This window comes from Drosophila guanche, unplaced genomic scaffold (assembly GCF_900245975.1).
Source record: "Drosophila guanche unplaced genomic scaffold, DGUA_6, whole genome shotgun sequence".
NCBI classification, from domain to species: Eukaryota; Metazoa; Arthropoda; class Insecta; order Diptera; family Drosophilidae; genus Drosophila; species Drosophila guanche.
In genome coordinates, this window is record NW_022995743.1 from 2306549 (window position 1) to 2332353 (window position 25805).

Genomic DNA, 25805 nt, shown 5'->3' on the forward strand with positions numbered 1-25805 from the left:
CACACTGATAGATAAGCTAAAGTTAAGAGCAGGCGGCACTGCTCTTATCCTCTCGAATCAATAAGTTGTGTGCCTCAAAGACCCAAAATGAACTTTAAATGGAGCGACAGAGAGGCGGGAGACTAGAGACTGCACTCCCAATAAATATGCTTCCACTCTAGTCCACAAGCTTGTGGCAAATCCTTCAGCTTTTTGCTTCCACCTGTGCGTGAGGCCTCTTGTGTTTTGTGCATAAATAAATAAAATAAATGGCCATGGATATGCCACTGCAACTGCCGCTGGGAGGCATTCACAATACAGTGCGAAATGAAATATTTACGAAGCTGAGGATAATGCAGACCACATGTTTGGCGCTTCCATTGGTTTGGCATTTATTAGCCATAAAATGAGCACCAAAATTAAATGCAAAACTGAGCTGGGAATCGAGTTTTGGCCCCCACATATCCGGCATGGCCCTCCCGCCCTCCGCTGCATGCTGCCTCCTTCTGCAAATCAAACCGAAAGCCAAAAGTTGTGCCAACCAAACGGAACTCGAACTCAATTGCAAATGGCAAATTGCAATTGAATTTAGTGTGGGTCCTAGCCTTCACTCGATTCGTTTCAGACCCTACTCGACTCGACTCGATTTGTCCAATCGCATTACGAGTGGCATTGGTGGCGTTGCCTCTTGTCCGGTATAATTGGCAAGCGCAGTCAGCCAGCAGCCAGCAGCCTTGCACTCTGCGAGACTCTTAATTAACCCAAAAATTCGATTTCACCAAGCAGCCATAGAGCGTACATTGTTGACAATTGCTTGAGGAGCACAAATCAAGCACTCAAAGGGGAGTAGTGCGGGGACTGCCAGAACTTACGCGAGAGGAGGAGCACACTCGTATCCCACGATTATTTACTCTTTTTCAATTTTCCCTCCCACGGCATGCGTGGATTTTTATCGCATTTACGCAGCTCAGAGAACTGAAGGGAATTCCCCAGTTGGCAAGCAATTTTTATGGTGCAGCAGTGGCAGCATCCACTTTCAGTTCATTGTTGCACACGTATACGCTGCGTATACGTGATATGTCGCAGCTACTTTGTTATCGCTCCAAGCTCCTCGCTCCTCGCTCTCACCCTCCTCTAACCCTACTAGTGTGTTGCTTTCTGGGGTTAGCCAATGTTGGCATAATGTTGCAAAATACTCCTTGTATATGCCCCAATTTGAGGTTTTGCCTTCAAGCTCGTTTTTCTTTGCCGCTCTCCCTACCTCTCCCTCTCCCTCTGCCTCTCTCAATAAGGTAAATATACATTCATTCATTCTGTTCTCCTTCCCTCCCGCTTGTGTGTGCCAGCCTGCCTCGTGTGTGGTTTATACCTTTTGTGCGTGCCTTAGGGGTATGAACTAGGGACCCCCAGCTGCCCCCGAAATGGCATTGTTAGTGCCAGGGTTTTGCCGAAATTTACAAAAGATATTCTTGCATTTTGTACATCATCCCTACCATCATTCCTTACATTTCTCGCAGTGTGCGCACAGTTCAAATATTTACTATTTGCCAGCAGTAAGCCAAAGCAAGGCCCTCGGTCCCAGCCCAGTTCCAGTTCCATCATCACCATACATCTTGTGGCTCTTTCAATTGATATTTCGATTGATATTTGCGCTGGCAAGGTGGCTAAAACATTGCTTATACATTGCCAGTTCCATTTAATTATCGTTTCTCCTGTCCACTTGTGTGAATTTCCCCGGGGGGACCAACATGAATTGATGCATTTCAATAAGCTCTGTCATTACATGGTAATGCCATTTTGCCGCACCATAAGCAGAGAGGCAGACAAACCAAGAGCGAACTTGGCTTAATTTTCCCCACATGCACTCCCATGCTAGCCGAGAGACAAGAGCCAAAAGCACTTAACGCTGAGGACTCGGAGAGCGGGACCTTTGTGCGGGCTTAGTTTCATTAGGAAAAAGCTGTTAGTCTCCGGGTCTCGGGGCAATGTTAATTGAAATTTTAATTAAATACTTTCGGCGGCACACCGCACATATGTCTCTCGGCTCTCAGCTCTGAATATCATTTGAAGACATTTGCATCTATCCATCAGCTGCTGGCTTTCTGGATTGCTCCCTTTTTGATGTGGCTGGCAAAAGGGTGAAGTTTATTTGCGGGGAACTTACCTCCCATATGAGTCGAAAGTCCTGCTGCTCAACGCGCAACAGCTCGCAGGTTGTCTTCGTCACCACAGTGCTGTCGCGTGGCAGATCGTGTAGAATGGTCTCCCCAAATGTGGCGCCCACACCCAGATTGCACAACGTTACGGAGCTCTGTAAATAAATAGAAGGCAGTGGTGGGTTTGGGGTTACAAAAAGTACATCAAATGGCTGGCATATAGTAATTCTTTCTCTTGGGTTAGTTTCTTACACAATTAGTTAAAACGACTTGCAATTTGCTTGTGGCTGTTGGCACCCAAAAACAAAAAAAAACACACGACGGAAGCGCTGCAACTTGCGGATATGCCAGCAAAGTGTCTGCCTGTCTGCCAGTCTCTTTCTGTCTGTCAACCGTGGCTTAGCTCTGAGTGTTGTCTAACCGCAACAGCAGCCGCAGCTTTGCAATGACATTTTCAATTACCAACTGGAGGAGTTTTGCATCTGTGTTCCGGCTGCTTGTTCCTCTTGTTCTTGGCTTTGTTTGCTGTGTTCCCACCAGAACATACAAGTGCCCTGCCTTGTAACTGGCTTAAAGCAGGGCTGACGACCGCAGCAGCCGCAGAATTAGTTAAATTACATAATACATAAATACATAAGTATATGTATACATATATGTATAGATATTAACAGTTATTACACAGCGCACAGTGCCCGTAAAATAATATTTAATTAATTCCCACTGTGTGTTTAATTGCAAATGCTATTTGCTGGACTTCGTTGTTTCTTTCTTTCGCGTTTCTTGCTGATTTATTGGAGCTTTTGCTTTTTGACAAGCGTCACAAAAACACTTGGACTTGGGGTCGGTCTTTGTCTGCCTTCTTTTTGGCCACATTAAAGTTGATTGCTTTCTAATTTATTGCAGCATTAACACAGTTGACCCAAAGACACGGACGCGGACAGCAGCCACAGCCGGACACAGAGAAGCGAAAGATGGCAATGAGAGAGAACGGAAAAAGCAACAAAATTATACGCCGCGCATTTCCGTCTTTCTTATTTCCTTAAGCCGCCGAGAATTGAATTCAATTTCCAGTCTAAACACAAGAAAAATATTTTGAAAAGCTGTGCGTGCGTCTCTCGAGGGATAACAAGCATTTTTTGGTGGCTTGTCTGTGTTGTAATTTTGTAATTTACAAACATAAACAATCATAAATAAATACTTGATGAAGTGCAAAACTGAGACTAGAACTCAACAGGCTCTCAAAGTAACTTCTCGGAGTGTGTGGAGTGGCACTTGAGCTTGTTTTACCTGTTGCCTATTTGCTTGAACAGATTATAGCGCTCAGGTGCAGCTTTGGCAAAGGATTAGGTAGACAAACTAGCACTCGAATCATGTCTTTTATTTGATGTTCCGGCAGTTAAGGTAGTCAACAAATAGTGGCACTCCACTCACTTTCCCAGCTATTTGCAACATATTCCTCCTCCACTTATAGCTACCACCAAAGGATCTACAAACTACATTTAAGCGTTAGGTGAAGCACGTACACTGCTGGATGCTGCTGTTGGATCTTTTACACATATTTTGGATATGCAATGCCATGGTTTACCTTTGCATAATGCCGCGTTGATTGCTCCACGTTATAGGTACAACTGCGACGAAACAACATGATGACTGGCCACTGGTCCAGCAGTTAGTTTTAGTTTTTAGTTTGTTCAACTTTTTGCATCAAAATATCACACAAACAAATGCAAATTGTCTACCCTTTTTGCTCGATTGCATTTGCATTTGCAAATCGTCACAGACGTGAGGTCAACAGAGCGACTTCTTGCCACACAATTTATGGGCACGGGGCACGCGCTGCCGAAACATGTCTGGCTCGCCCATTGATAAACGGACATGGAAAGAGCGTGTCTCTGAGCGGGTTTTATATAACATTTTTACTACCAAAAACTACGCGAGTTTTATTATTATTATTATTACTTTGTTTTGTTGTGTTTTTGTTTATATTTTTCAATTCCCACTCACAACCACACAGGGCACAGGCAGTTATATTCGAACCGCGCGGCGTCGCGTCGCAAAGCAAACTGAAAATTGAAGTTGGGCTGTTGCCACGAGCAACTGTTGCATGTATCTATGTACATGTCTAGTCTTTTGTGCAACTCTTGGCTGGGAAGTTGCTGGAGTGTGGCCAACAGCAGCAGCAAAGCAGCAAAGCAGCAACAAAGGCCCAGAAGACCGGCGGCTAAATGGAGCGTTCGATGCGTTGACAGCTCAATGGACCATTGCCGTCAACATCTTTGTGTACATTTATCTGTGTGCACTCAATGCCCAGTGGCCAGGCCCTCAATGGACAACATTCTAATTTGATCAATGGCAAAATAATCACCGCAGAGAAGTGTCTGCCAGGAGGAGAAGGCACGCAGCTGCACGCAGAGAAAAAAGCATCGAAAAATAAAACTTCGATTTAAATATGTGTAGGAATGGCCAAGCTACGAGACTTTTATGTACCTTTGCATATAAATAAAAACGTGTAAAGACTTCACTCACTTCAAATGAAATTCATGAATTTTCGTTGACACTTTTCTTCGCCAATTTTAGCCTTTTCGCCTTTGACAAACTTTTTGCTGTCGTTTGATGCAAGCGAAATGCAATTAAATCAAAGCACGGGCTTATGCCCATGCACATCCATGGCGATGGCGAGTCACCGAAACCCTATCGCTTGCACCCATGTGCGTCACTTGTGCTGTCGCTGACTGCTGGCCAAATGTCCAACCACTTTCCACTCTCCACTCTCCAATCTCCACTCTCCCATTGGGGACTTTTGCGCTTGGGAAACTTTTCACGCACATATGAGCACGCTTCCGTTCCGTGTCTGTTGCAGCAGCAGCAGCAGCAGCAGCACCAGAGATCTATGCTGCCGGGGCAGAGTTTCATTTCGTTTGTACCTACTGCTGTGGCAGCTGCAACGTGTCTCGCATTGCAATCCACTCTGGCCAAACAGCATGTGCTCAAACGAATGACTTGTTTTCAGGAAGCTTCTGCTAATGGAAAGCAAACTGCCAGCCCAGAGTGATGAGGGGAACAACAACACAGATGAGATTTACTCTGAAACATCTTTTAGTTTTTAGTTTGCTTTTAAGTAACTGCCAAAAAGTGTTCAGCCTTGACACCACTTTTATTTCATTTTTTGTTTGCATTTTTTTCCCCATATTTTTGTAACATTTTTTGTCTTATTTTGCGTAGCTTTTGCTTTGTTTTTTTTGGGGCTAGTAATTGCGAGTATTTCGCTGTGCCCTCCTATGGTGATGTGGGCAGTGGGCCCGTCCGTCCGTGAGTTATTTTTCCCCTCAATGTGTTTGAGGCGTCAAAATAAATCACTGTCTCCCTCACTCGCTCTGACAGAGTTCATTTCAGCGGTTCGTTTGTCTAATTAATTATGCTAATTAGGTCATCATTAGTTAATTTGCAAATGTTTGTGGTTTTTAACAGGTTAATGATCCAATGAATTGCCGCAACAAAAACAAAGCAAGAGGAGAGTTTCCATTTCCAATTCCACTTGCTGACAAGTTAATGGACATCCACAGCATAGAGCAGAGTTAATTATTTTTATAAAATCATATTTAATGGCAACTCAACCGTTAGAGAGACGAGCACGCCGCGAGACTTTTCCCAGCAGCTGCCTCATTTTCCACGGCCTGCATGTGGCGATGACATAAACATGGAATACATAGATGATAAGCAGCGGCAACGGCAGCATCGTTAAAAACTTCGTTCTTGCACTTTATTCAAACCAAAAGGGGGGAATGGGTAAAAAACATCCACTTTGAGCACCCCAGCTGACTGACCCATTAAGCGGATTTCTCTTTGGCATTTCCTTTACCCATTTCAGGGGCACAAAAAAAACCGAACAGAATATGTGAAAGATTCCCATTTCAAAATAAATGCAAATCGAAAAAGAAGAACGAAAGGCAGGAATGTTCGACCGGTGTCGGGTCTTTGAAGGCCTTTAAATGCCAGCTTTATCCCTCGAACCGAATCCTCGCCCTCGTCTGCTGCCGTCAGGCAATCTGGTGCGTCCTGCTAATGCGCCCCAAAGTATGCAAAGTGCCAAAGGCAACGCTCAGAGCCAAGCAGCGTCGAAGGAGCAAAAGCAATAGTTCCGATGCCAAATGCCGATTGCATACCGAAGAAATCATTCAATCGAAATGTAAATAACAAAAGTTCCTCAAGCGGAAATAGCTCTTGGCAGACAAACTACCAGCTGGAAGACGATTATCCAAATGTTATTCCCGAAGATTTGAAAACTTAAAACCGTGTGAGAGGAGTCTCCCAATATGCATAATTATTTCATCATATGAGAAATGGAACTATTAATTATATTGTTGTCTATGAATAATAATTTGTACTAAGAAACAACTAACAAATTTTCTGCCTTGAAGTGGGTACAATATGAATGATAAGAAATATGTCTGCCGCCAGCCAACACACAGATAACAGCTTTTGGTTGACAACAAATGGAATTTGGCTGGCGGGTCAAAGCTTTTCAATACACTGCTAAACCCTGCATTATAGGAAATAAAATATTTAACATTCACTTGCGGCTTTGGACACAAAAATATAGCAAATAAATGGAATTACATTTGGCTTAAATATGTGTGTACTCAAAAAGATATTTTTCAATATTTAAACACATCAGAAACCATTTGAAAGTAAACATAAATAATGCAATTTGTGGGTAATATACTTAATTAGGAGATCAAATAAATATTTTGGAGCCGTATTGGTAATATTTATGGGCATTTTTTCCCTTGGTAAATGGCATATTGGGTCGGGTTAGGATTTTATTTGGAATTTTATTCCGCAGGCAGTGGGAAGAGCATTCAAGTTAAGAGCTCAACTAGACCCTCCTCTTGTAAGGGTATGCCAAAGCCAAACATTTTCCAGCTAGTCCCACAACAAGTTTGGCCATTAAACATTCACTCATCGCCACTAGGATGACGGCATTGAACCGTGCCGTTCGTTCACTCTTCAAAACATTGTTACGCTGTTATTATAATGTTATTTTTCCCTTTCAAATGCAGAGTCTCTGGCCCCAAACCCCAAACCCCAAGCCATAGCCTACCTCAATTAGCCGACTCGTGTTGCATGCTCCAGAGGCATATTTTAATTTGGGGTTTCTCTACCCCCCCAGAGTGGTGTGTGGCATGCAAAGCATGTGAGCCGTCTGGGAATATTAATTAATTTACCTCAGACCGGTACGGCAGAGAGAGAGAGAGAGAGAGTCATTGACTCTGACAAGCACAATGGTTCAAGTTTGAACTGACTTCAGCCCGAATGCATCTAAATTATATTATATTTACACATCTATCGAACATACAACTGACATTAACAACCGCCATTGGAGCGTAACGATTACAAATCTGAAATCCTTTCCAGGCGCAAGTAGATGCCCCCAATGGAGCCCAGCACAAACGACTTGGGCTCATATTTCAGGGGAATGTCTGTCATGTCGCACACCGAAAACTTGAATGTGTTGAGCAGCTGTGCCATGCCGACGCGTGCCTGCATCTGGCCAAAGCGCATGCCAATGCAGTTCCTGGGACCATCGCCAAAGGGCAGCCACTCCACCGAATCGCGAGCGGCCACCTGCTCGGCGGAGAAGCGATCCGGATCGAAGCGCAGCGGATCGGGATAGAGCTGCTCATCGCGATGATACGCGCAGGCGGGTATTATGATGTGTGTGTCCTTTTCAATCACCAAGCTGGGATGTCCCGGCACGACATAGTCGTTGAGTGCTTTGCGGTCCAAATGCGGCACCAGAGTGTACAATCTCAGCGTTTCTAGGGGGTACACAAAGGGCAGTTAGAAGTGTTTACACTGAAGGCACGATTGTGGGGCACAAACCTGAGAAAACCTGATCCAGATAGCGCATTTCCTTGACACACTCGTAGGTTAGTTTTCCATCGTTTTTGGCCAGTACCGTTTGCACCTCTTCCCTCACCTTATCCTGTATGTCCTGATGCTGTGCCAGCTCATAGAAGCAGTAGCTCATCGTCGATGAGGAGGTCTCGAAGCCAGCCAAATAGAACACAAACACCTGGGCCGCCAGTTCCCCTATGTCCATGGCTTTCATCACTTCTCCATTGTCTAGGGTGACGCTGCCCTTTTGCTTCATTTCGATCAGCATATCCATAAAGTCGTGGCGCTTAAAGTGCTCCTTCTCCCGCATAGCCACCGTATCGTTGACGAGTCGCATAAAGAACTGGTGCACATCCTCGGGCATAATGCGCATCCTCAGCTTTCGGGCCAGCTTCGGGAAACTGAAGATGAAGAAAGTCAACAGCTGTCCGTGACGCAGCTCCGTGAATGCCTTCTGTCCCATGGTGCGGAAATCGGTGACGGGTGTGCGCAGCGTGTTGCACTCAATGCCAAAGGCACAGGTGCCAATCACATCGGTGGTGAATCTGGCCATCATCTCTTTGATCTCTATGATGGCGCCCCCCTTGCTGGCCGGCACCTGCTCTCCCATCACCGCGGCAAACTCCTCCGCCACCTTGATCACGGTGGGAAACATCAACTTCATTTTGCCCGAGGTAAAAGTGGGCGACAATCGCTGACGCAGCTGCTTCCAGCGAATGCCATCCAGATTGAACAAATGTTGGGTCAGCGGATCATCCCGCTCATTGTGGAACTGTCCGCGATCCGCAAAGTTGGAGAAATCCTTAATCAAAATGTTCTTGGCCAGCTTCGTGTCCACAATAAACGCTGCGGGCTTTTGCAAAAAGTAGAAGCCCACAAAGGGACTGCTGCTGTTCCGATATTTATTGTAGTAATCGTAAAAAATATCGTGCAGCACGCGATTCTTGCGGAAGCCCACAAGATTGCCATAGAAGGGATGAGGCGTATCGTGGGGCACACCACGGCGCTTCCAGTATTGGAAATTGCGATGCAGCAGGTAAGCCACCAGCGAGCCAACGGCGATCACCAGGTAAATGAATATCAACATTTTACTATAACTTTTCGTTGCCCGTTTCGCGATCCGTGGCGTTCACCTATCGCCGAACTAATGAACGTAATGCGTCAGTTTCAAGCTGATTTTATGGCACAAAAACAAGCAAACAAGCAAATGATTTCAGATAGCAAAACATCACCATGATATGGCAAATCTCCACACACCACACATGCCAGTTCGGTAGTCATGATTACAGCGCCAGAGTTAGCTGGCAATGGTCCCCCCACTCACACTCTCACTTGAAAATTAGCTTCTAGAGGCCGAAGAGTGTTTCTTTAAAGAGAGAAGCTCGCTCTTGGAGCAGAGTAGAATGTCAACAAGCGATAGGCAGAGTTTGTTGTTAAACAATAAAACAGGTCGCACACACCCACAAAGTTGGCATTCTGCTGGCTAACTGAGCGTGCGTGCCATCTATATTTGATTATAATTGACTAGAATTATCAAAAACAAATAACCAAATTGGCAAAACGCGCTTTCCAGTGTTGCACAGCACAGCACAGCAGAGAGTGCTGCTCTGAGAGTGTTGTAAAGCAAACTTTAATGCAGCTTGCATCGCACGTAATCGCTTTTATTTCTATCAATTTTTATATGCGACTTGTGTCTTTGGTTAACCGCGACTCCTGTAAGCCGATTAGGATGTGCATTTTTTGCCACGCTTAAGCCCCGCCAAGCCAAAGGCAAAGGGAGCTTTAACGCGCTTAGAGAGATTTAATTTTATTCTACTTCGCTGAAAGGCGGAAAGAAGCTGGAAGCCATATTGACCTTGTGCCGCATTTAACACTGATAAGTTCCTTATATTATTCGCTCCTTCGCTGGCGTGCTGCCTGTGTCCTCAGCTCTGTCCGTTGCCGGACAAACTGCAAGTGCCAGCAGAGTTTTATATGGATATTCGCCTGACACTTGTACTCGTATTTCAACATTTTTACCCTCCCTCTTCCCGTCGCAGTCCACGCCTCTCTGCAGTTGGATCCAGTTTTATCGTCTGCTTAATGCTCAAGTCTGCTCAAGTCCTTGTGGCTTGACCTTCACAGCCCCAACAGCCTCGGCCCACATGTGTCACAATATTTAGTATGTGTAAGTACTTCTGCGACTGGGAAACAGAAAACCAGCGCAGAGGCGGGCAAAATGAAGAGCAAACAACAACAAAAAAAAAAACAGAAACAAAGAGCCCATTGAAGAACCGCAGTGGGAATACAAAAGTGTAATGTGGAATGCCTGCACTCTGACTAAATAAAATGCAAATCTAAATGCAACTAAAGTGCAGCAGCAGCAGCAGCAGCACACAACACAATGCTGGGCGATTCTTTGGGTACAGAATGGTCCCGAGTCTCGAGTCTCTCTCTCTCTCTCTCTCTTGAGAGAGAGGGCTCTATAAGCCGACATCTGACTGCTGACTGCTGACTGTTGGCATTGTTGTGAAGACCCAGAAGTCGTCTTCTGGGTAGACAGCCCAGCAGCCTAGCTAATTATGGATGCTGGGCCTGTGCCTCACGCGGAGATTTTTATGTAAATAGCCGACTAATTGTCTCGGTCTGCAGAGGTGTTAACCCCAAAGACAGTTCTTTCAGATGCAAATGGCAAGGGCAGGGTAGGGATTGCGTTGTGCCCTGAATAAATTAGACTAAACAAATATCGTGGGCCCAGTCAGTCGAGTTTGTGCATTTCCTGTAGACGCAATATACATGTACATATTTACATACATTCGTACATATTTACATACATTCGTACATAATGTTATGCAAATCACAATAAGAAATCCGCTCCCCATCGACGAAGAAGCTGCACACATAAAAATAACCCAAAGCAAACGAAAGGAAAGGACAAATCTTACACACGGACAGACACACAGCTTAAGCCATAAAGCAGGGAAAGGAAATTCCTGCTTCCGCCACAGACTTTGCCCCTGAACACACAGTCCTAATAATGTCGCTGATAATAAAAAAAAAATTATAATAAGATTGAAGCTTATGTCGAGTGTGTGTGTGTGTGTCCTTAAAGTGAGATTTATAGCAATTACAGTCGCCTCAGAGGGCAGATATAATTAGCTGTTCCGTATTCGTATTCGTTTTCCAATGTCCTGTCGTTCTGTCAATGTTCGGCTGACAATTCGACAAACGACAATTCCCATTGAGGGATTTTTTGAACCTCAAACCGGCGACGGGTTGTGACAAGTTCATTGGAAAGAGCACAATCGGATGGGCACACAAGGAGCAAGCAGCCAGGATGCTTGCTGCTTCCAAATGCTGATTGAATTTCTCGTTTGACATATCTGCTTCAGCTCTGATTGTGTGTCTCTGTGTGGCAGCTATCGATTCGTGGCGAATTGTCTCAGCAGCGCATCAAATTCCATCTTGGGCCCAGGGCTCACGTGGCTGATTGCAACGACAAGTGGCTGGGGGTCAATGTGTCAGCGTCCATCACACACGGGAGAGGCTGACAATGACACCAATTGTCGAGCCGTGTTGCAAAATGTAGATTTATGCTGTTGCAGCAAACGATGGACTGACAGCAGCTTGGCCAAGAGAGAGTTTTACATTTACGAGAGGCGATAAAAAGCCGCAGCCGCTGCCGCTCGATTGTGTGTGCTGGCACCACGTGGCGTATGCGCGTTTTAAAAACGAAATTGCCTTTTGTGCGCTGAATACAGAAGCAGAAGCAGAAGCAGAGCCGTACCGATTTTGTCGTCTAACAAGCAACTCTCCGCAGCTTCGGGGCATATAAGTGACAAAGCCATTTGTAATGAAATATTAAAGCAGCAGTAAAAAAAATAAATAAAGTTTAAGCAGAACAGAACAGTGCTCGAAAAGGAAGGGAGTGGTGGCTGGCAAATGGGGCAGAAAAAAAAGAGAATATCAACATACATAATACTTATTCATTATGCTGCTGCTAGGCATAGGTATCCCCCCACCCAAGCGTTAACACAATTTTTATTGGACCCTCAAAACCCATAAACATGTTGCGGCGGCCCCTTGCGGCATAAACAGCAGCAGCAGCAGCAAGAGAACAGCCAGCGGACACACATGCGGACACACATGCGGACACACATGCGGACACACATGCGGACACACATGGCCAAGCAAAATCGATATGCTTTGACAGCAGTGCGCTCTGGCCACATCCGGCATGGCGATAGTCGAGCGTCTGCATTGCAACACTTGCCAGGAAAATAGAAATGGATTAAATCATCAATAAAACAGAGCACAAAACCAAAATGAAGCCAAGCATAAAATGTATTGGCTTGCCCGCCCATCAGTGGTTGAGTGCTTTAGCCATAAGCAGAACACAACCCTTAACTAGATCTCAGAGTTTACAGCAAAATGTGCGACACATTGGACAATCAACAAAACCAGAATGGAAATAATACACAGCAAATAAATGGTGACAACCGAAAAAAAACCCTTTGAAGTTTGCTTGGCTTTTTGCCCCACAGCAGGGGAGTTTGGCCAAGCAAACTTTGTGTCCCTGGCTGACAAAAAACAAAAAGAAAGAGAGAATGAATATTATTTAACTCAATTTGGCACGCGAAACGCAACTCAACTTTTGTGAAATTTTTGGAAAGGAATCAAGAAAATATTCGCAAATCAAATTGAAAAATTCTTTCTTTCTCATTGTGCAAATATTGATTTTTGTTCGCTGCATAAAGTTTTATGTGCCAGCAGAAATTTGCTGTTCTAAATATTCACTGTCGATAAGCGGCCAAGAATTCGAAAGATCTTCCCAGCCAGCAATGAACTTGCTGCCACAAGTGTCTGCTGGGGCAAGGTCGACCCTGTGCCTGTCCGTCTCGGCTGGCTGGCTGGCTGGCTAATTCAACGCCTTCTGTCTGTGTGCCCGCCGAGAGTCATGTGTTGCGAGTTTTTATCTCTTCCCCAACATATTATTTATGGTAATCGACATCAAATGCTGCCATTAAGCTTATTGCCATGGCAAAACGGGCAGCAACATCACTGGGAGGTGGCCGGAGATGCTGTTTCTCTTTGCTAAAAATATTCTGAATTTGCCAAAGGAAGCTACCAATAAAAAAGGTGGCAAGGCAAGTCCAGCCGAAGCTGCAAGCACGCTTCAGTCATTTTTATGGGCTGCCATTATTTATGTTTATCATATATTCGACATATTTATTTGCTGCTGAAAACGTAAACTGAATTAAAAACAAAAGATTTCTGTACATGCTTGGGGGCATATCTGTGGAAATCAACCGCCAAATATACCCCTGGGAAGTGTATTTATCAGCGAATAAAATCGACATACCGTGTAGGCGATTTCTCATATTTGGCTCGTTTCAGTTTGAGTTTTTTTTTTCTCAGCGCGAACGACTTTATGACAAGCATTGCCCCCTGCTTTTCGGCTTGATTTTTGTGTCTCTGTGTGTGTGTGTGTCTTTTATCACCTTATCAGCAACAAATATTTGCATAAATTTGCGACATTTTTGCTGGCTTCTAACGCAGACTTCCCACGCATTTCAAGCTTGTCTAATGTAGCACAAAAAATGTATACAAATATTCCCCCATGCCCCATTGATAGCACTCGAAAGTTATGTTAATTAAATTATCAAATTATCAAAAGGTAAAACTCAGTTTTCCAACTCAAAATGGAATTTACATGCGGCACTTTTTGGAACTTATTTAATTACAAACTTTTTTTTGAACGCTCTAAATGTGCATGAAAATTGTCGGCTGCAAAGAGTTGAGTTGGAAATGGATGCCAAATGAAAGTTTCCAGCCAAAAGTTCACCGTAAGCAAATGTGTTTATAGAACCATTCTGCCCATGCCCACACAACCCACGCACACTCCACTCCTCTGCCAGCTATTAAAGATTATTAAAAGCTCCTTGATCTCTGGAGAAGGTGCTCGCTGGCAGTGTCTGCTGTCTCTCTGTGCTCTGGCACGCACGCAGCCAAACTTATTGATCCATAAAAAGTGTACAAAAAAAAACATGAGCATTGTTAGTATTTGTGTGTGTGTCTTTTGACCTTTGCCAAGGTTGTGGCTGCCTAACCCTATGCAGCTGCACGGCTCCAGGGGCAATTAGGTTGCATTCCAAAGTCTTTCAGTGGTGGAGAGGAGAAATCAAGTCAAAACATGAATCGAAGATTACCCAACGGCAGAAGATGAATTCGTTTATGATTGCAGGGCAAATCTCTTCATCAGTGGCCAGGCCCTATCAATATTTTATCTACTTTTGCCATAATGATGCCCATCATCTGCTCTTTGTGTATTCATTTATGCATTTTATTGGCTCTTGGCTAACCTGCAGAGCACCCTCAGCCATCAATCATCTCCATCCACTTTGGCCTTTTATTTTGTGCTTATATTTATTTAGATTTATATTTTTTGGGAGCTTCCAATGTCTAAAGAGGTCCATCTGCTGTCTGCCTGTGTCCTGGTTGAGTCGTTTTGCAAATGTTTTAATCAATTATGCAAATCGTTGCCACTGAGCCATTATTTATGCGATTTACCCAAACATTTCAAATGTGTATGCATATTGATGATGTGAGAAATGAGGCGTGATGGACTCGCACTGAGCCAGTAATCAGGTGGAAAGCTGAGGCACAACATTAATCAGCTAAGCGGAAGTATCTGCCCACTCATGCAATTGTAAAATGTGACTGTACATGCGAGTATCTTGAGGTACGAGTACCCGTTCTTGGATCCCCAAACGCAAACAGACCGCAGATAAGAAACCCGCCCAGAACCCTATGTCTATGTGGCAAAGGCAAATACTAACCAGCAATGTGTTCCGCACGTCCTTATGGGCATATCTGTCTGCTCAGGTCGTAAGATTTTAATGAATGAAATTCCACTTTGGCTGGCTGGTTGTCTCTCTCTCGTTTTGTTTAAACTTTAGCAGCTGTTGGCATGGAATTTCTTTTGGGCTGCCTTCTTTTGTTTTCCTTCACTTGGTAGGTAATCAATTTTGAACGCAATTGCAGCATTTTGCACTGTGGAACAGGCCTATTTCGCGCTCTTCTTGTTTACACTTGAATAGGTAGATAGATAGATATTTTTGTATACCATTCGGTGGGTTTATGGCCAAATATAGCCGTAATTTAACTGGTTTATTTGTATCTTCGGCGAACGCCCGCGCGCGCGTGTTCATGTGGCGCTGCCCACGCGGCCATAGAGGATCTGGGCAACGTCTTCTCGTTTCTCGTTTCTCGTTTCTCGAATTTTCAATTGTAAACTTCGCAGAAAAAGGCAACACACAAACGGCTAAAGATAGCGATAAAATATCTGTATTGTTATCGCGTTACCCATACGAAACTCCGCAACGATCGCGCTCTGTACCGCTGAAGTGTTCAGCACGTATTAATTTCTCTGTTTGTATCCGAAAGATACATTCCATTCCGTTCGGTCGCGCACAAGCGCATATGTGGGCAACTTCGCTCTGCCAGCGTCGGCCCAACTTGTTTGACAGAAAGAAAAAAGAAAAAACATCACACAAACAAGAGAAAAACGAGAGCAGGGAGAGCCCCGTCGTTTGGTTTAAATTTACATTGCTGTAAACCTGAGCAGGGCATGATGTGGACGATGATGATGATGATCGTTATGGGTCAACGTCATGGACGGGAAAGGGAAAGAGAAATGGGGAGCTGTAGACAGAGCGTAGAACGTAATGAAAAGCGACAAATTGTTGTCTCAAGTAGACTGAGTCTCAGGTCTCCTCTTAGCAGCATCTCTGTGCTGAGTTCCCTGACATCTGACAGCAGCATTTCGCTTTTCCTATGCAGATTTATTTGCTGGCACTGATTAGATTCCGCTTAGAGAGCTGAACTGAGCTCAGCCAGAGCGGAAATTGCTGTAGCTGTAAAACGTTGTTTTTGGCCCAGGTCTCTTGACTGATTCCAATGCAAATTATAGCTCATCGAAACTAAAACTGAAAACTGGCTGGCTGTCGATTGAGGTCAGCGCAGAGTATCTGCAGCTTTGATTTGTCTGGCATTATGGCAGGCAAGAACTCTCATTAACTTCCGGCTCACAAATGCTGCCGCCGGAAATTGCTCTTGCAAATCAAATGGTTACGCATTTTGGTGGTCAGTTCTGTATGGCACACAGATCATTTCATTCCATTGTTCAGAGCTGCTTTCTCTTAGCTCTGGTCCAATAAATATTGACTGCCCCAACACCTACGGTTTGCCCTCGAACGCCTTGGGTGGCTGCTACACCTCAACCTCAACCTCAACCTAAACCATAATGATGGCTAATTATATGTGGGTTAAGTTTGTGTGTTCCAAAAGCATTTTCATTAGTTTCAGGCCATAATTATATCATCATTTTAATTGGATGCGGCCGCACAACAGAGATTAATTGCGTAGCAGCTAGAGGGAAAAAAGTCAGCACCTGCTCGCATGTTGGTACGAGCCCAAGAAGACGAGCAGCTTTGGTCAGCATGCAGATATTCCCTTTGCAGAATCTTCAATTCAATTATGAGTAACGGGGGCCAGCAAGCTCTAAGCACGGTTTGGTAGTGCCACTGCCACTGCGGGGCCTTTGCCTTGAGCAGCTCTCTTGAGAGCTCAAAGTCTCCTCCTCAAGACATTTATAAATTAGCTGCAATTTGTAACTGCTGCTGGCAGGGCTCAGCTGGCTGCCTCTGCCCCCATGCTCTTCTTTCATTAGATCAAAATTAGCAGCGTCACGTGATCAGAGGAAGTCAAAGGGGGAAAACTCAAAGCAACTCAAAACGGAACTCGCACCAAATGCTGCTGCTTGGGTCGCACATAAATTTCTCAATATCTGTGTATCTTCTCTGCTTCTGCTTCTGCCTCTGAGGAGCCACACACTCTCATCGCATCACTTGAAATTAATTTTGTGTGTGTTTTTGTGTGGCTATTGATAGGCCACGCCGCTTCTGTGTTTTTGTTTGCTTTGTCTTTTGTGAGGGATTGCCAGACGCCAGACTGTGGTTTTCCCTTCTGCATGCTGCATTCTGCATTCTGCATTCAACATTTATATTTTTAGCCAGATCTGGAAAGTGGGGCTTTGCGTGTCGCACGCCACACACTTCGCCACACCGAAAATATTCATTCAAACTCGTCTTCGCGGCGCGGCACAAAAGTGTCAAAGAAAAAGTAGAAAAAAAGAGCGTTTGAATATTTGATTTATTACTATTTATGCCACAATTGCCAGAGGCTATGGCAAAAGCCACATCTTGTTTGCTAAAAATCCACTCAAATCAGTTGGAAAAATTATGCAAAAGGCAAGACAAAGCAGAGAAATATTGGGGGGGAATAATTAACGGGAAGAGTGAAAGTTTTCTTTAATCAATTGCATTCCAATTGGATTCCTTCACTTGTGCAACATTTGCTCGTTTGCTCATTTGCCTGCCCAATGTCGCCCCATGGCCACACACACACACACACAGTCACGCAGCGGGGCATGCCACATGGCACACTTAACCATAAATACTCGAATTTCCATTGCAGGCAGAGCCACTCGAGCACTGAGGGAGAGGTAGAACCTCCCCCCACACCCAATTTGCAGCGTTTCAATTAGCAGACACCTTCTCGGAACGGAACGAATCCGGCCAGCAAAGGAGGCAAGGGGAGTCCGTGGGGAGGCTGGGGTAAAGAAACAAAAAAAAAAAAAGGAAAAACTGCTGGCCAATATCCTGGCGGAAATTAATGCTGCTGTGGCAAGCACAATGGCCGGCCAGAGGCAGAGCGGGGGCATGGGGGGAAAACCGAAACGGAAAAAATGGAATGCCACAAAACCAATACGAGAGGCATAGGGACAGGGGCAGGGGCAGGGGCAGGGCCAGAGACTGCAGATGGATGCCGGACTATTCGCTGTTGTCAGCATTTCCTCTTCACCGACTGTTCGCTTCGACGGATAAAGGATACACAGAGCAGGCCAGGAGGGAGGGCTGAGACCGCCGTGCCACAGTCATTTCCAGGCATATTGAACACACATCGGATATGCAGCAACGCAGGGATTGGGTAGGGCAGGCTAGAGGGACGCCGCATAATCGCTATCAATTATATTGTTCATGCCGTAGATATTGTTTTGCCACACAGAACAGACCCTACAGGATGAAGGTGGAAACAGGAATGGACTGCGACTTACCTTGCCATCGGCATCGGCATGGGCATGATATCGAACCTCCAGTGAGCCGCCCAGCACCGCATACCAGAAGCGTCCCTGTTCGCCGGCGCGAAAAACTGCAAGAAAAAGTGTGGGATAAAGAAGGGAACACGCTTAATCCAAGCTGCAGGCTAGTACTACTTACGGGTAACGCCCTTCTCCAAGTCCTCGTAGAAGCCGCACATGGCCAATTGCTGCAGGGCCGAGCCGGGCAGGCGACACAGCGGCTCCACGCGACGCAAGCGGCACGAGATTAGCTCCACATCACGCAAGTTTCGATCGCAAGGACTGCAAGTGCAAGTAAGTAAAACCAAGTTAAAATTGAATAATGCAGAGAAAGTCCCCCCCCCCCGAGAGAGACGGAGTCAAGTTCCCAGCTGTGCCCAACAATGGCAGCCTAATCGACCCAAAAGGGAGATTCAAAACGTAAATTCTAGACGAGTATTTTCCCTTTTATAATTCACTCTGTCCCTATGCCAAGCACTGCGCTTGGATTTGTTCTTGAACCATAAAAAAGAGATGAAGAAAAGAAAAGAACCCTAAAGAGGGTTGGGACGTTGGGCAGTGGTCCAACAATAAACTGAAATTAAAAATTCCAACAACATTTGTGTATGGTTTTGGGCACGAATTAAATATGCAAATGCCGCCACAGCTTCCCTCTCTCTGTGTGTTCTCTTTCTGTTTCTGTCGATTGAAAAATGCATAAATAAATATGAGAGTGTCCGTGTCCGGGAGTCGGGTCTAGCCGGAAACGGAAGCCGGTCAAGGCACAACAAAAAATCCATATAAAAAGTTCAAACTGAACAAGGGCAAACGAGAAAGGAAAATAAGCAAAGAAAAGCCCAGCCAGCATCCAGAATCGCGCTGGAGCGCGAAATTGCAGTCAAGTTTATTTTCCAGTAAAGGCAAACTGGAGCTAATTATGGCAAATAAATTAGTACAAGACTTTCACTAGATTGAAAATATATTCTGGCTAAAAGTGTGGCAGTTATTTGTCAGCTGAAATATGACTTGAAATTATGGAGGAGAATTGTATGCAACTATCAGGTTTGCCAAACAGTTTTGCTTCTTTCCCTCTTCTGCATTTATCTCTAATTAAATATTTTCTTTGTCAAAAATGAGAACAAATAAACGCTCAACCCTTGGGCCATTGGGTTAACTTCTGCGCACTTTTACGCGTATTATTTATAAGCTATTTTTCTATGACTTCCGAAGGAGTATTTGCAATCTCCGGTTGACCTTAACATGCCCATTACATTACATTACATTGCATTCCCTTTTTCTACTCTCTCTGGCATATCGAACCAAGATGAAGCATCATTCTGGACTACAACAAAAAGGGGCGCCCGTGTCGAAGCTCTCTGCTGTCTGCCTGCCGAGCTGCAGTCTAATTAAAAATTCCATAAAACTGTGAGAGGAATTGGCTCAAGTACGGACAGACGTGGGCGCGTTGGGGCTTTCCTCATGCACATCAAAAATAAAACATAAGTCGTCCTGCGTTCTGCGTCCTGCGTCCTGCGCTGGGGCATCATCTGCAACGAGTTGGCCACTTTTGGCTGCCTGTGCAAAGGTGGCAGCGACTCATACATAATTCATTCGCCAGCAGAGACGGCAGGAGCAGCACAAACAAGAACAAGGCAAATGCCTCCGTTTCATGGGGGTCTGTCGTTAACCAAACAGTCCCCGTCATGGTCCTAAGTGCCTCAGGCAGAGTCAGCGCCAGCAACAAAACCAAAACAGAGTAGAACCGTTTGCCGGAAGCGCGTTGGTGCGCAGCCTAGGCTTCGCCTCTCCCTCGGTTGTTTATTATAATGGTTTTAGCGGTTTTTGGGCACACGCCTCCCAGAAAGTTTAGTTTGTTGGGCAATGTTGTAATTGCCGCCGCAGCAGCGCCAACACAGCACGACACAGTCACAGAAAGATTTATCAGTCTTTAAAGCCTTTGCATATTCTATTCTTGCTGTTTAAGGACTCGTAACTCGTATCTTTGCTGCCTGCCTGGCGGCCACACGGCTACACGTGGCGCATGATAAATGTGTGAGCTGGGCACTTGTGAGTAAGACGACTTCTTGCCAGGCATTTCCCGCCATCCCGCCCATGTGTCCCCATCAATATCAATTGCCGTCTGGCAGTGCCACTTAACTCTGTCTCCGTCTGTGTCCTTGCTCCCATCCTGCAGGTGTGCCTAAGCCCAGATCGCTCTTGATAATCCGAATTACCAGAGCACCCCGAAAGACATCAAGACGCTCGCTGCGTGACTCTCACTTTTTGCTGAGCTGCTGCTGCCATTAATTTTGTCTAAATTAAATCATTTATTACCCGAGTGCATTAGGCGCAAGTCACTGACTAAATTGCAAAAGCAATTCCAGATGGAAGCCTGTCTCTGTCCGATTATAAATTCAGCTGCAAATATTTGCTCCAGGCACAGTTCAAACAAATCTGCTCAAAGCCTTTGCCACTTGACCTTTCCTTTCATTTTTTCGTTGTTTTTAGCTTTAACACCCCATCCCCTGGTTAAAGTGTAGGCTGGGGGAGGAGTCATATGAGTGGGATAAATGCTACCGATCCCTGCCAGAATGTGGGCGAAACGTTTAGGCGTTGACAGAGCATGAAATTCATAGGAGATTGCCACTGCTCCACTGTGATTGATGGTGTATGTGTGTGTGTGTGTGTGTGTGTGGGCGGGTACACGCCCCTCTACGGGCTGGACATCAGCCATGAAATGTAATGCCGGAATAGGCAGCAGGGAGGTTGGCAGGGAGAAGGCTATAATAATGGCACTCGGACAAGTGATTCTCGAATTGAAACTCAAACAAATTGCATCAAGTGGAGGGGCTGCTCCTTTAATTGCGGAGCATTTTACGCTTTACAAAAAAGGACGAAAGGCAGCAGCAGGAGGGGAGTCACCCTGTTTAGCTACTAGATTTCAAGTCGCTGTCGCTTATTGACGATAATTGCATTTAAAGTGACAACTCAACGCTTCGAAAAGGGATTGGGCAATGGGCACCCGAATTGTGATTTGATAAAGCGAATAATTCGTGGCATGCTGCTGTGTCCAGCTGCTGTTCTTTCTGACAAACGAATGTCGAGGCAGCATGACGAGTGAGCATTTAAAATTGTTTCATTTCATTTTTGGATTTTCCTCCCCCCATGTTCTCTCTCGTTTTGCTTCTTGTTTTTTCTGTCGAGCTTTTCATTGCACGTACTGTGTACATGTCCTACATGCTTGTGTGTGTGTGTGTGTGTGTCCTTGCCTCAGCAAACAAGGAGCGAGCAAAAGGCAGAGGGAAGAACTCGTGCACTCAAGCATCAAATCTGTTGAAAAATGTAGCAAAATTTTGCTGCAAAAGTTTCTATTTAAGTTGTGAAAATGTTTTCAGTTTCCATTAAAGAAAAGTTTGCTTTGATTCGATAATTGTAATTGGGAGTTTTTCCAAATGGATCTGTCTTAATTATGCCGCGAAAAGAGAGGGAGAAATCTCTAATGCGCAAATGGAAAATCATTTAAAAGGTAGCTAAAGTTCTTGCCTAATTTGATTACCAAATTTCTATGGAATTTTGTGATAATACTCCCATAATTAATGCATAATTCCGCAGCTGCTTTTTGCCATTCTACTCACCGTTTGTCCATTGCGGTTATCCATTCCATTGCCATTTTCGAACAATTTTAATTACGTTCCGTTCGATGTGCGCAGAGTTTTTAATTTATTTGTTTTTCGAGTGTTTTAATCGGGCATTCCATAAATGGTGGAGCCAAAACCGAATCGATGGGGCGGAAATTATGTTGAGGTGCTGGCAAAACGAAATCAAAATACCGGAAAATGGTGGCCCCCGTTCTGCCTTTGTGGCTGCCTTCAATTTGCGATTCCCTTTGAATGCTGCATGCCACAGATAGTGCGGGGATCTTCTTCTTCAGGCTGTCAGCGTGTGGTTTCCACAGGGGGGCAGGCAGCAGGCAGCAGGCTTCGAAACTTTCCGAAATAGATTTCAGTTCTGCAAAAGTTAAATTGGTAAAATTTGTAGTCATATTTCACTTAGTGTGAGGCGCCCAAAAAAATACTCTAAATGTCCATTGGTTAGTCGGATGTGTACGGAAAAATGCCACAAACAGATAGATAAATGTAAAATGTGTAAATGTGAGTTTCCCTTTAGCACACACAAATAAAAAGGGTTCTCCTGCTCCCTTGCCAATGCTGACAGCTGCCCTGAAGGCCCTAAATGCATGTGTCTCTGTGTGTGTTCCTTTTTTGTTCCTTAACAAAAGCAGGCTTCTGTGGGAAAACAGCTTTGAAGCAAAAGGGAGCCAGGAGCGGCAGAAGAGAGAATTGTCAGGGGTAACTAATACAACAATGGTTTTTTCTAGATAACAAAAGATTAGCCATTCCAAACAGCACACACAGAGCACACAGAGAACACAGAACACAGCTGCGTATACTTAATGTGCTGTCAATAGGCAAAAACTGATTTCCCATCTGGATTGCCGGATCATGCGGCACAACTGAGTCACCCAACACAGAGGACAGAGCACTATCAAAATATTGTGGATCCATTATCTATCTACCTTCTGTCTATCTAGGGCTGTACTTTCTGGTTGGTGCTGCGTCAATGGAAAAAAACCAAAAATTCACAGAGAGATATACAGAGGCATCACTCATGGCAGTGGCAAGGAAACAAAAAATGCAAATGCAGTTGGAATAATTACTGTCAGTCTCTGTTGAAGCGGCAGTCTCTGCCGCTTATGAATAATTAAGAGCTGGCCATCAAGGTGCCCCAGCGTATGCTACACTCTGCAAGGAAACTCTTGGCACAACAACAGCTACATACACACAGGAAAGTGTGTGATAAGTGCTAGACTATCGGCAACACCTAACAACAAATGGCGGCTCCTCGCTCTGGTTGTGTGGGTGTTGGCATCATTCGAATGCAATTAGTGTCGGGGCAGTGCCTGAAAGTCCGGAAACAGATGTTTCGTGTAATTTTCATTTGGGGATTTTGCCAAAACTTTGTTTTTTAATTAAACAAGTGGCAGCAGGGAAAAGTTTTCAACGCAAGTCCAACTTGCGACAGGCAAAATACAATGAAAATGCTTGTCCAATGAATCAAAACTTACGCTTCAACGGTCCCGCGATCCTTGCCGAATGATCAACGAGGTGGAAAAACTCAAGAAATTATTTAGAAGAAGCAAAAAAACCGAAGAGTAAAAGGAGCAGCAAGCGAAACTCCCACGTTCTCTTTTTGCTGTTTCGCTCAATTGTATTTAATATTCACACCGAACGGAACTGAACCGAATTGAACGTTTTTACGGGTCCAAACATTTAGCATCCATCCCCCCACTCAAAACACAACACGAAACACCGACGGGGGAAAATGATTTAAAAGAAAACTCTTTTGACACTCTATTTACAAGAAGTTTTGTTTTGTTTTTGAACGGTTGTTTTTTGTATATACAAAAAGTTTTTGAGTTGACTTTGGGAATTTTGAAAACGCTTTTGTTGGGGTAGCCACCGCTCGCACGTCCGTTACATTTCGTAGTCGCGTCGCAACTGTTTTCCCCGAGCAGCGGCCCGAGCAAAGCTTTGCTGCTCTTCACCACACTTCTGTCCTGCGCCTAACAGGTGAGTTTTCCAGAAGTACTTTGTGGGTTGGTGGATTGGTGTGTTGATGAGTTGTGTCCCCGAATTTTGCTGGCACCCCACTGGCGCTGACTGACTGCAGTGCCGCTGGCTGTGTTGCGGTATTTTCGGCTCTCTCTTTGTTGTTGCCTTTCCGCCTCTGCTCTGTCTGCTCTTTCTCCTCTGCCGTCTCCTTTTTTGTAACCTTTTCTCGCACAACTTGTAACATTTTGGCGCGTTTTTTTACGTTTAGCAACAAGTTTTGGCACAGCAGCCGCACAGTAGGCAACAAACTGGATTTTAGCTGCACAAATTTCATGACTTTCCATTAACTACCAAAAAAAAAAATAAAAAATAACGTTTTTGCAATTAAAATAAATATTTTTGAAGACTTAAACTTTGTATTTTAATAGTTACAATTAAGTGCATTTGTTCCTATTAACATTTCATCAGCATCATTAATTTATTTCATTAATTTTCGCACCAGCAACATGCTGCTGCAACATTTCGCCTCTGTTGCTGCTTCTTGGCAACAAACTGTTGAGCATTTCTTTTGGTGAGTCGCCGCACTCGAGCAGCTCTTCAACAGGCAAATTGTCGACTGGTCGACTGACTGACAGGCAACCTCCGCACCCTGCCCCTGCACGAGGAATGTCATACACTTGGCTGTAAATTGCACATTAAATGGAATTGCAATACAAAACAATCAACGTGTCAATTAAATAATGCACGGCACAGCGGCAGATGTCTGCCTGGCTGACTGTCCAAATGGTTTCTGGCTTCTGGCGCGAGTGTGTCACTGGCAGGTGGGGAAATCCCGCCAGATGCCCATTCAATCCCAGTCGAAAAGGTGTGAAAGGTGTGAAAATGCAAAGGTTTTCTTTTGTTTTTCCCTGCCTTGGCAGGGCCATCCTCTGGCCAGCCGCAATATTTACGGCACTCGAGAGTGCCTTTATTTCCGCATGAATCATTCCTCCCCGCCCCGTACAGCACCCACAACGCGTATAAATTCTTTTGCTACTACTTTCTGTGTCTCTGTCTCTCTGCTCTCTTGGCTGGGCCCATGGCCCATGTCCAGTCCACCGTCTGTAGCATTTTTTATGTGCTGCTCCCCCACTGCTCCCACATCGTAGACATTTTTTCGGTTGGGTTCCGGCAAAAAGGAAATTTCAGGAATTTTTACGGCCGCTCTGTCTGTTGAATTTGTCATCACATGCTGATGATGGCGATGACTTCGCCCCGGCCACAACTTCTCTTTCTGTGTATGCATGGCAGGACGACGCACGACAGCAGCAGGAGCCTCTCCTGTCGGTAATTATGATAAATGTGTTCTTAATAAACTCAGCCGTTGCGAGTGAGTATCCTGTATGCCTGTCGTGGTCTGGGGCCTGTCACAACAGCGGCTACAATGTCTGCTTGCTGTGGCAGCTTTAATGCATTTTCTTCCTCTTTTTTTGCCTTGCCCCATTATCGGGCGCTTCTTGCCACCTGTACTAATGGCATTTCCTGTACAAGTCCAAGCCGTGTCCGGGCCATTAGCAGGCAAAATCCTGTTGCACATTGATCGACAATACAATGTTGTTCGTGTATGTACATGGGGCATGGGCTTAGCTTGCTGCCAGGCACATGACAGCGAGGGTGACTGTACGTCACTGTGTCCGTTCGTCTGTCCGTTAGGGTGTACGTCAGGACTGTCAGGTGTGTGTGTGTGTGCTAGCTGTGAGTATGTGTTTATGGCAAGTATTGCAACTGCTTTGCCACTCTGCTGATGTCATTGGTATGGGTAGAGGGTGACTGTGTGTGTGTGTGTGTATGTCATTACACTCTACTCTTTAGTTGCATTAACGCTTATTCAATCAACGTTCAGCGCTCAAATTGCCTGTTAAGCTGGCCCACATCCTGCCAGCCTGACTGCCTGACAGTTCCTGTCCCTGCTGCATGTGTGTGTGTGTGTGTGTGTTTGAATTATGGCCGCGTAATTTGATT

General features: G+C 45.0%; 2 protein-coding genes across 4 annotated transcripts in view; both read right to left on the minus strand.

Annotated features, from left to right (window-relative positions):
- The window catches only part of LOC117578439 (rap guanine nucleotide exchange factor 4), a 39961-nt gene that overhangs the window by 8671 nt on the left and 5485 nt on the right, over window positions 1-25805 (minus strand). The window contains exons 3-6 of one of the 3 annotated variants that reach the window (XM_034263954.1): window positions 21828-22200; window positions 18353-18495; window positions 18190-18284; window positions 2144-2290 (exon numbers count right to left, since the gene is read on the minus strand). In XM_034263954.1, coding sequence (XP_034119845.1) covers window positions 2144-2290; window positions 18190-18284; window positions 18353-18495; window positions 21828-21862 — 420 coding nt within the window. In that variant the 5' untranslated portion in view covers window positions 21863-22200. Of the gene's footprint in view, window positions 1-2143; window positions 2291-3720; window positions 3799-14851; window positions 15339-18189; window positions 18285-18352; window positions 18496-21827; window positions 22201-25805 lie in introns of those variants that run through there. The other 2 variants (XM_034263958.1, XM_034263956.1) reach the window with 2 other exon arrangements.
- LOC117578447 (cytochrome P450 6a2) lies at window positions 7450-9191 on the minus strand. Its single transcript, XM_034263971.1, has 2 exons — window positions 8019-9191; window positions 7450-7954 (listed from the first exon to the last, which is right to left on the minus strand). Exons 1-2 carry the CDS (start codon window positions 9118-9120, stop codon window positions 7527-7529), a joined length of 1530 nt encoding a protein of 509 aa, XP_034119862.1. The 5' UTR covers window positions 9121-9191; the 3' UTR covers window positions 7450-7526.